The 11205-nt window shown below is 44.6% G+C and overlaps 1 protein-coding gene across 1 annotated transcript in view; it reads left to right on the top strand.

Moving 5' to 3' along the window:
* Positions 1 to 1515: 1515 nt before the first annotated feature.
* TSPAN3 (tetraspanin 3) overlaps positions 1516 to 11205 on the top strand; it is a 102485-nt gene continuing 92795 nt past the window's right edge. Inside the window, exon 1 of the mRNA XM_069624740.1 lies at positions 1516 to 1851. Coding sequence (XP_069480841.1) covers positions 1786 to 1851 — 66 coding nt within the window. The 5' untranslated portion in view covers positions 1516 to 1785. The remainder of the gene's footprint in view (positions 1852 to 11205) is intronic.

Genomic DNA, 11205 nt, shown 5'->3' with positions numbered 1-11205 from the left:
AATTCAATCCCTGCTCCATTAAAGTACACCAATGGTAAGAGGTGAAGCCCACTTAGTGAACAAGTGTTTTTGCGCCTAGTGTGCTGAGTGAACACAAGATGCATGTTTGTCTTTCCTTTTTTTTCTGCATGGTGGGTCCTCAAGGTAACATTATCGTGGAGAGAGAAGAAGTGAGAGGGCGCTGCTTTCCCCAGCAAAGGCTACAGAAGCTTAGTCCTTTAAGTTGCGATAAATTGAAATGAAAAACTTTAATTTTGACCTAGCAACATAGTTGAGTACCGGTACTCTCTTTCAGGCATTGAGAAGTGCAGGTATTCAAATGATCAAAAGTAAGAAGTGTGGGTACTGAGGCCCGGGTAGGACTGGCCCATTTAAAGCACTGGTGGAGACCCATTTCAAAATGAAGTTTGGGTGGGCCCCTTCCCTGCAGCTGGGAAAACCAGTCTGAAGCACCTGTGTTGGCATAGAATATAATGGAGGGATAATGGAATGCTGGGTGGGGGCTAATAGTTGCAGTTTATCACGGGACAGGCAGCTAGCGTGGAGCTGAAACACTAAGGGCAGATTCATGGAATATTTGACTGGTTCAAAGTGAATTTGCACTGCTGAAAAGTGATTTTGCCATGCAGACAAAAACCCTGATTGGTGGAACCGTGCAAAGTGTATTTTTGCCATGCAAAGTCCGGGCAAAGTCATTTTCTACTGCAAGAATTACTATGCACTTGCTTTGCCCAGACTTTGCAATGCAAAAATACACTGTGCACTGTCCATGAATCAGGGTTTGTGTCGGCAGTGCAAAGTTACTTTTCAGTAGTGCGTCAGGTCCTAAATGTCCACTGAAAAGCTTTTAATCTCCATGTTAGCAAATTGCTAACGTAGTTCAATTGGAGTAAAAAAGGCAACGTGAGTTAAGAATGCTGCTGAATACTGCACATCCAGAGGGAGTTGATGGCCTGAGGGTGCCAGCATAGACAGCATGCGACATGCATGCTGCGAAACATACATTTAATGTACAAATTAAGTGTTTTGCTTCGTGATAAGACTGTCAACAGTGCTCCCCTTGGGGCCAATATCAACCGAAAAAGTTGAAAGGTCCCGGCGCTGTCCCTGTATGAAGCAACGCTTTTCAAAAAAATTACTAAATGTGTAAGCATTTACTGGTGAAGTGACTGCGTCATCATCAGTTATGTTGTATCTCTGCACTGCAGTTGAAAAATGTGTTTCCTTAAGTCTTTTATTGACACTTTGCGACTGAAGTTCCATAGCTTTTAAACAACAGGGAATGGAAATGACTACTAGTGTTACACCTACAGAAACCACTTGGAGGGTTAATTGAGTAGGAATATTTGAGATATTTCTACATGTCTCATTCTGGTCTCCAAAGTGCTACAGATGATTACTTGTATGTATGTTGAAAACAAATATGCATGAGAGAGTGAGAGCCCGCTGGGAGTTCAGAGTGGACGGGCAGATGACTTCTCAAGGGTCTCCTATTGCTTCTTTGTCACGGTCACTGTGTATTGAACACCACTCCGCCGATGAGTGTGACCAGTCTGCCTTTGACCTCGCACAAAGCTTGCATTGTACGATGCGCCCTAGCAGCACAGCCGAAGGCTGTGTGGATTACCGGGAGCGTGCGCAGTGAGAGGTGCGTCATGTCGTCATCGCGTCGCGTGGCGTGCCCTGTGTCAGACGTCCACTTGCGCTCATTGGATCTAGTTGCGTCTCCGGTCTGCAGCCGTGTTGAGCGGAGGAGAGAGACAGTTGCGACGGGCAGTAGCCGCCATGGGGGGCACTTGCGGCATCACCTCTTCCAAGACCGTGCTGGTGTTCCTGAACCTCATTTTTTGGGTGAGTGTGTTGCCTTGTCAGGTGGGTGGCGCGGCAGTCTAATGCTTGGGCCCCGGTTCTGCGGCACACACCCATTAGCCCGGTTCCGGGAGGGCTTCGGTTATCCTGGGACTCGGGTCAACGTCTCGGGGTCTGCGCTTCGTGATGTCATTGCTGTCGCCGCGCATCGCCGGCACGAGGATGATTCATTGCACAGGGGTGGTCCTTGATCGCCGCAGCGCCCCCTGCCCCATCAGAGCATCAGAGGCTTCTCACCCGAGCAGCGCAGGGAGTGCGCCCTAGGGCACGTCCGCACAACATCCCGAGGTTTCCATAGATGTGACAGGCGCACTGTTTAGTGCCCAAAGAAGTCACGACCGCGTTTGACTGGTCTCATGGAGTACTGGCCTCTGACTCCCACACTTTTTAAAAGAAATAATGTGACGGTTCTCTCCCACGCCCTCTTACCTTGGCCTTACAGGGGATCGCAATTGGATTGGATAAGCGGTAGCTAAAATGAGCTCCTGGGTTTCCAGCGTTAACCAGTGACCAGGAGCTAACAGTGGGGGAACAACTAGCTAGTACATAGGTTTGGCAAATCTGTCTTCCACGTATACCTACCCCTTATGTTTTAGGTGTTTTTGTTTGGCATCAGTTCCGGGGAGCCATAAGTATCTGTTGATGTCAGTTGCCCAGACTCGGGGCAGTTTCTAGTCCATTTGGTGCCCATAGCTAAACACTAAATATGCCGCTCCCAAACTACACCCTGCGGTTAAGTAACTCTGCCCCAACCAATGTGTTTTTGTTTGATGAATGTGATGCACGTTGTTTTGCCCAATGTGGGCCAGCTTGATGAGTTACTTCACTATGTAGGTATGTAGCCCACTATGTAGGCTTAGATTTCCACAGGGGGCTCTGAAATATTTCAACAGGTGCAGTGCACCATGTAGTAAACAGGGTAGATGTACAGTGCTCCAAGTATCAGCATAGTGCTGCAAGTATCAGCATAGAGGCCTGTGACTTATATCAATGCTGTGTACATGGTCTTTTGGCTCTAATGATGTTGAAAATCTGTGTCCTCTATTTCAATTTCTATATATGTTCAGGACAGTGTTTATTTTGCATGGCAAAGAACCATAACGGCAGTATAAGAAAACATTTGTGAAAGTGTAAATGCTGTTTGCACATGGAGAAATAGGAATACATATGTATGTTCAAATACACAAACAGCGTTTTGAAATGATCACAACGTATACTAAAATTGCCTGAAAAGTAACGTCATTAATATTGATGACCACAAATGCTCAGTACACAGGTTCAAAACATCAGGCATCTGTGCACCTCAACTAGCAACAGCAGTGTTAGTGTGCACTGTGATCTGAGCTCATGCAGAGAGGAGGACTGTGCAAGAATCGTGAAAAGCAATGACTAGCTAAAAGTGAAAGAGCTGATCATCTGTGGGAAAATCCTGGTTTAAACCGAGGGATTGTCCTGCAAACTCATTCTTAAAACCTGCTGATTTCTGTTTGCCATAAGCAGCGTTTTCTTTTACTTGAACCACACCAGGCACCGCTCCTGCAGCTCCCCTCTGAAAGCAGTTGGGTCGCTGCATTGTCTGGGATAGTTTCATTGTTAGTAGGGGTGTATATTTATTTATGCAATGTTTGGTCGGTTCCATGTATCTGACAACCATTGCATAAATAACCTGGGTTGTGGCTGAGGACTGTAACTTCCTCTGGTGACCCGTTGCACAGGTTCACCAGGGGAAGTTAAGTTTGTTTTTCCTGCAGAAGTGCCAGCCACAGCGTTGCCTGGTGCTTTTTTTCATTCACAGCTGCTATGCCCTATCATTAGGACATTTTCCCGCCACCATGTTGAGGTTGCTGTCGTGGCCGGGGGCCCTGACTGAGCTCCACTTTTTGGAGTTAGGCCCACTTAAAGCATTGCCCCCAACTATGAAACTGCAGCTGCCGTGCACAAAGACCCATCTCTTGGCATTCCCCAGGACTCTTCCGTTATCCCTCCAATCCTCTGACACACGCAAACCTGCAGAGGCACAGCTGCCTACAATGCACGCCCACTACCCACACCTTATTGCACTTCGCTGCCCATCGGAATACGGGAACAAAAGCCTTCAGGGACTAATGGCCCGTCATTAGTAGTTCTGTGCGCTCCATTGTGATTGCAGGGGTGGGGGGTGGTCTTAGCTGCAGGGGCAACTGAACTTTTTAAATTTTTTTTAAAATTGTTTTTAAGGTTGTGCTTATGGGGAAACAAGCACACCTATAAGTGTTTAACACTATAAGCAGACAAAAGCTGCGACAAGCGACCAGGAAAAAAAAAATATAAGCGACTTTGGTGAAAAACAAGCCCAAAGTTGCTTAAGTGGACATGACAACACTGCACCAGGCACCCTTTTATGCCCCCAAGCAGTGGCACGAAAGCTGCGATAATGGGGACCTGGGGCATGCACATAACTTGGGCATAAGCAGCAGTGCCAGCACCTGCTGCCCCTACTCGAGCAATCGCGCTCAGCCAAAGGCAATGGTGCCTGCCGCAAGGTAAATGCGCCCCCTGGGCAATTTGTGCCATCACCAAGGTGGGCAATTGCACCCCAGGGTGATTCTACCCCGGGCATTCTCCTGATTAGCCCAAGAAACTGGCCTGACCAGACTCTTCTAGGCTACTTACAGCAGCTTTATGACTCCCAGCTCTCCTCAATTTTGAAACTGTGCCTTATAAACCTACTACTTGTCCCTTTATAATGGCATACCAAGGTCCTTTGTTTTATTGCTAACAAAAAGTACACGCTCTCCGAACGGGTTCTGTGGACAGACATGACAACGCTCATCAATATCCTGTATGTCGCGTCGCTGTTCTGATTTGTTTGTTGTACCTTGCACTCTGATGAAGTAAACTGCACTGAGAATGGGCGTGTGTGGCTGGCAGACCTCCCTCGGAGGGGGAGGGGGAGTTGAGAGTTGGTGTGCTGTTGCATACTGAGACCTACTGTGCTCTCTCCCTGTCCTGGTGCCGTTCATTGCGGTGCAAATGTCCCAGAAACTGCATAGTTTTGAGGACAGGTCCTTCCACGTCCACATTGATTTTTTTTTTTTTTTGCCGAGTTCAGGTAACTGTCAACTGTCTCCTGTGTGAAGTTGCTGAATTCCAGGTGGAAGGGGTGCAGTGCCCAAATGTTATGTAGCCAGTCATGTCCGGAGGGTCCTAACAAGTAACTATGCAAAATTTGGTGCAGATTGATGGAATTGTATAAGGAATAACTAACTCTTCGCCACGAATCTTCATTTATAAAAATCTAGATTGAGTAGTTCATGTCTTTTCCGTTGGCATCTTTTATTGTGTCCTCTTTTTGCGATGGAGGCACTGGAGTTGAGGTCCTTGGCAATGTTTTACTCCCTATTTATTCATTTCACACTTTAAGAGAATGTCGGGGTAGCAACAAATATATTTTATTTTGCTTCTCTTCTGTGTATTCTCCAGACAATTCCACGGCTCTGAAACTATATCCATGGTGGTTTATTTCAGTATAAAAGGCAGCATATTCTAGAATGTCCGATCATTCTTGGCATGTGTAGCCAACCATTCTCACTTGTGCATTACTATTCTCTCAGGCCTGCACAAACTCCGATGTTGGGGGCAATGCCTTGGGTGAGGAGTATGCACAACCATGTTGACCTTTACGGATTTCAAAGGTACCTTGTCTCTTCTGCCTTACTTTTCTACGGTGCCCCCTTCCCTTTAATGTCGGTTAGGGTATGTAAATGTGTAAACGCAGTGGCACAGCATCAGTTGCTGCTGCGTGTCACACTGAGGTGTTCACCAGGTTGTCACCTGCACCCTTGCAAACCACTAGTTCAGTGGATTCGAGGGGACCAGAAAGACCAGAAAGAAAGGGAACGTTTCACGTGCAATGGGGTTGATGGCCATTGTGTGTGCTTTGGAACAATTATTTCTTTACATATGTATGGGCTTAATGAGTGAGGTTCCTGTCAAAGGTGTAATTTCCGAAAGGACCATTATTTAATCAGTTGTTTTGTCTAGTTAATTACATGGGGTGTGGGGGAGATAAGACTTCGTCCCTTGAACAGCTCCATTGGGAGCAAAGGTTGGGTTAGCTGAATATATATGAAGATTTTCTTTGAAATGAAATGCTCCACTTTCGTAAAGGCATATTAGGACATGTTGCACATTATAACAGTTTTGCAAACTATGTATGTTTGTCCGTAAGATTGTAGACTGTCCTGACATTTCATGGGAATTGTTTCCAAGCCGTACAGCCCATGGCTTTCTATTTGTGACATTAGTTCCAACTGCTGTGATGGACGAAATGTCGGCAATGCGCTTCTGGTAATTCACATTGTCTTAATTCTTGGTGTGTGCAGGTCATTCTTTTCTGGCACCCTATCTGGTTACCTCCAGTCAGACTCCAGTACAGCTCCCTGTGTTTATGTAGTCTTAACTCAAGCTTGGCTCGTATTCTCCCCCAGGGTAAGCAGCGTTATATAATGCCATTGCTTTTCACTTTAGTGGCCTTCGTTTGTTTTGCTCGCACCCAGCATATTTCTGTCGAGGTATTTTGTTCCTGTTCCTCTGCTGTCACTTTGGTTTTAAGAGATGTCTTATCTTAGCTGTACTTTCAGAAAGGAAGCGAGCTTGCTACTGCTTCTGCGTCTGACTGCATGAATCCTCTGCCCAGTAGCGAGTTGGCTCATATGTTGATCGCTGACTCTATTCTTTTTAAATGTGTGGCATGATTTATTTCTTCTTTGTGGTAGGAGGGCAGAGCAGCTTTTGTGCCCAACTATATATACTTTCTTTGCCATCAACTCTTGCATCCACTTGTAAGCTTCGAGCGCCGATATTCTAATGGCCACCTGTGTGGAATTTCTTCAATAGGGCTTCGTGCCCGCCAGTCTGCACGATAATCCTAATCAAACGTTCTGGAAGATAAGCCACTGAGAGAATCGGTGACCTGTTATACCACATGGTGATCGTGATGTCTCTTTGACATGACCTGCCCCCCCTAGTATGTGATACAAGACATTATAAAGCTGCCTGTGTAATGCGAGAGGCTGGGAATAGGATTACAGTAAAGCATGACTTATTTCTCCCGTTGCAGTGAAATCACCTGTTCTGTGAAGATTGTTTGCAGTGTGCTGTCTTTCCTTCAAAAATGTATGCTTTTAGTTCATGCAAGTCGATACCCCTTCTAGCCTTACACTGTCACAGCTGAAAAATCCACTTCTGATCTGGAGCTTTGTTTCAGCTTTTCAAGATGCATTCACGCAGTGCTCCAGATAAGATGTAGGAGTATTTTACTTCCTTTTTGTTTTTTTAAAGTTAGGGAAAAATGTAATTCCAATTACCAATGGGAGTAAAAATGTGTTTTCACTGGAAAAATAAAAGGTGTGTATTCATTATTTCTTTGCACCTAGTTATTTATGTACATTAAAGGTAGGTTATTAAAATATAGGTTCTATGTAATTTTCCCGCTTTGTGAAGGTCGCACAAAAAAGGCGTATTTTTTTTATTCAGCAGATTTTGTGTAGCCCCCAGAAAGGGGGAAAAGAACATTGGCTGTGGGTTGTTTGGAATTAAAAAAAAAAAAAAAAATATTCAGGGCGTTGCACCCCCTCTCCCCCGGCCTGCATAAATCAACACAGTGAAACATACCTGGCTTGCCCCATCTGCCAGCCCTTCATGTGTGGCAGTGGCATTAAATCGATTATTATTCCAGTGGGGGGGGGGTAGGTAATTTGACCTAAGACCATTTACTACTTCCGATCAGGTTTCTTCCTTTATTGCTGCATGCACTATGGGTCCAAACATATCCATGGAGCTGTGTGGGTGAAGCAGGGCCACAATGTTCCATGCGTTTGATTCCTACTTTTTGTGAGAGTATCTTTACTCCCTATTTTTATTTTTTGAGTATTTGCCTATTTTTAGGGAGTAAAAGTGATCATCGCACCCCTTGTCTGTAGGGGTGCATTTGCCAATTTAGATCTAGACCGATTGAAAATTGGTGTGACTGCTAGAATTCCTGTACTTTGTTTAACCCTTCTTTAAATGCCCAAACTGTAAAGTTCCCATCGGGCAGGCAGGTACAGAGTCCCTTTAAAGTGATAGTAACTATGCAGATGATGCTCAGATTCTCCTCCCACTTTCTGGGGATTATGTCAAGGATTTTGCCTTGGTGAATAAGAGTTTAACTCATCCAGGCATGGATGGTGACCCATGGTCTATGCCTGAATGATAATAAAACAGAGCTTATCATCCTGGGTACCCCCACCAACCTTAAAAAAAAAAAAAAACTAGGCCAGGACTACTCTTCCTTCATAATTGATGCCACCTCATTAAGGTGGCCAACGAGGTAAAGGCCCTCGGCTTCTACCTCGATTCCACTCTCTTTCACCAAACAATTCAACTCCATGGTTTCTGCCACACTTGTAAGCTTATAAGAACAGGCAAATCTTCTCTCTGATAGCTGCATTATCCTGGCCAGAGCCCTCATTCTTTCCAGGTTAGATTGTAATGCCCTCTATATTGGTTCCAATAAATTATTATCCAAAGAATACAAATCCTCAAACAATGCCCTTAGACCGGCCCTCAGCGCGGACAGAAGAACTCACATATCTGAGATTAGACGCCGAAACGACTGGTTCTCGAACCACAACAAAATCCATCTAAAAACGGACCCCCTTACCAATAAATCCCTGAACAATGCTGCTCAGAGCTATCTCACTGAGAGATTCTGTAGAAAAACCTCCTATAGACCCATGAGACTAGCCTATACTAACTGCCTCACCATCCCCAGATTTAAGCTCTCGAATGTTGAGGCAGCAGATTCCTCGTCAAAGCGGCCCAACTATGGCACTCCCTGCTGCCTGCATTTAGAGAAGATCAATCGTACCCTAACTTCAGACTGAACTACATCAACTGGCTCAAATTAACTGATCATTAAGGCCCTCCACCCCTTCCTCTTGCTACACTAACTATCCATGCTACCCCTTGTTCTCACACAGCTCGCTTGTTGTGCGCATTCTCATTGTACTTATTGGTTCTCCTTGCTCACCTGAACCTTGCAATTACTGTATTGCTGTTTTGCCATGTGTAACCTATGTATTCCAAGTCATGTATATCCTTGTAACCTTTACGCCCTGGTAGCCTCAGGTCTGGCGTGCACTACAAATGAATAAACAGACAGTGGTGGAAAGTGACTTTATTTATTTTTTCTGGCATCCCACCCATCGGGCAGAGAACGGGCATAGGGCTGGTATGTGTCATCGCCTCCCCCATAAACATTTTCCTCTCAGCCCCTTAGAATATTCATGAACCACTGGAAAATAGTCGAGTATTGTCAGCACGTTATAAAATGTGTGCGTCTTTTTAAATCCCCCAAAAAGTACATCAATTCCTGGACTGTGCAATATTGACAGGGTATTTCAGATCTCCTGCTCAGACCCTAAAGTCGTCTTGTGGGGAAGTGTCTCTCCTCTGAACATGGGAACCACGATTCAAAACCTGCCCCTGCAGCATAGTTTAAAACAAACAATAGTTTAAAGCGAACGAACAACAGCAATGTAATTTTCTTTTAACATGCACGTGGATGTCCCTGGAATGGGGAGATGGATTTGAGATCTGTGGAGAATGTATTTATTTTATTTTTTTTGGGCTGGATCACTCATGCGGTTCATTGCCAGCACTGCTTTTAAAGAGTGTATCCCTAAATATTGGCTTCCAGTCATCTTGGTCTGCAACGCTGGTAGAAAATTGTCACTCAAAATATTATGCGGATTTAACTTTAATGTTGATGAGCCAGGCAGCAACTTAGCCTGTTTTTGTGTCCCGGTCTGTATGTGAAAAGTGGCTAGCAGCAGTTTAAAGAAAATGTGCATCTGCCATAATATATTCCAGTGCCTGAAAGGTGCTTTCATGCAAGAAAATCCTAGACACGATAGTTACCTGTACAAGCAATGCATTTGTAGCTGTGGCACCAAGTCTACAATCAGCTTTGCAAGAAATTAAAGTAACCTTTTGATGGAACACTGCCAGGCCTTGCAAATTCTTAAAAATCCCACTAGTCCTGCGAGTTCCATAATTTACATTCTCAACCTAAGAGAAATTCACTCACTCCACGTTAACAGGTGACAGAATATTTACCTCTGGTTTCTATAAAAGGTAGCTTGTCACCAAAAGCACACTTCGTATTCGTTGCAATGCTGCCACCCTAAGTCTAGCCATGCAGAGTGAAACCTTGATTTGCCATTTACAGCAAAGTGTGATTTTAGTGAATGTCAAAGTTTCAAACATCCATACTTGCCAGCAAGGCCAAGTACCCTGCAAATGGTACTTGCCCTTCAAAAAATCTTCCCGCTATCCAAGGGGAGGCGTAAGTAGATTTAGCAAGCAGTGACTGCGCTTTTTGTTGTCTGCCCCTTGGTAAAGTAGGTCATCCAGTAAGACATTGTTAAGGATTTCAATTTGATTGCCAAGCCATGAGGAAGAACTATTTAAAGGCAACGTGAAGTTCGTCTAAATGCGTGCGATTTCTTTCTTTATTTATTTTTGGTATCCTTCTTGTTCTTCAACGGTTGTTGGAGATCCAAATACCTTGTTTCTAAAAGAAATCCTGTACACAAAAAGGAGCATCAACCAAAACCACAGCAAAGTAAGTGACCCGTGATGAATAGAAAACGCTTAACGGGGCATGGCTTTTAACAGAACCCTGGCGGCAAGCATTCATTGCACTGAATCCAAAGTTTGACTCATGGTGGATAATAGCAGTATCATCCTTCAAAAGGAGCACGAATTAGTTGTGAAATGAGAATTGCTGGCAGTAATGGCCTGTTTTGTGCTTCCATATTTGTCCCTTGTCATTTTGATATGAGCATTTAGGGCTCTGTCAGAAGTGGAGGCAAGATGATGGCCACATGGACCAGTGTCACAATGTTTTACATTGAACTCGCAGGATGGCCCAGAGAATATTTTTACATTTAGGAAGTGAAAGTATGTTTAAGCTTGGCACAGTTAGTGGTGAGGGGATCTGCATGTGCTAGAATTTGCTTTTGATAGTGAAATGCCTGTTTAAAAAAAAAAAAAAAAATTAAAAAAATGGTATTTATTGAGCGCAGACCAAACTTGGAGAAGCAACTTTACAGAGGTATACAACAATACAGATGCATAACTGAGCACTTGTAAGGGGTAACAAAAGAACAGATATACAGCAGGGGGTAGTATACAGAGGAGGGGTGCAGCTGTACAGGGTGGCGGGCAGATGTAGTCTACCAAGGTAGGTGGCGTGGGGGGCGGCGTGATGGCATAGACTACTTTTGGTGGCATCTTTGTAGAGCAGCT

Source organism: Ambystoma mexicanum, chromosome 11 (genome assembly GCF_040938575.1).
Source record: "Ambystoma mexicanum isolate Mex_15411 chromosome 11, UKY_AmexF1_1, whole genome shotgun sequence".
Classification (NCBI taxonomy): Eukaryota; Metazoa; Chordata; class Amphibia; order Caudata; family Ambystomatidae; genus Ambystoma; species Ambystoma mexicanum.
The sequence above is the reverse complement of the archived record's forward strand: the minus strand, read 5'-3'. Positions and strand labels throughout refer to the sequence as shown.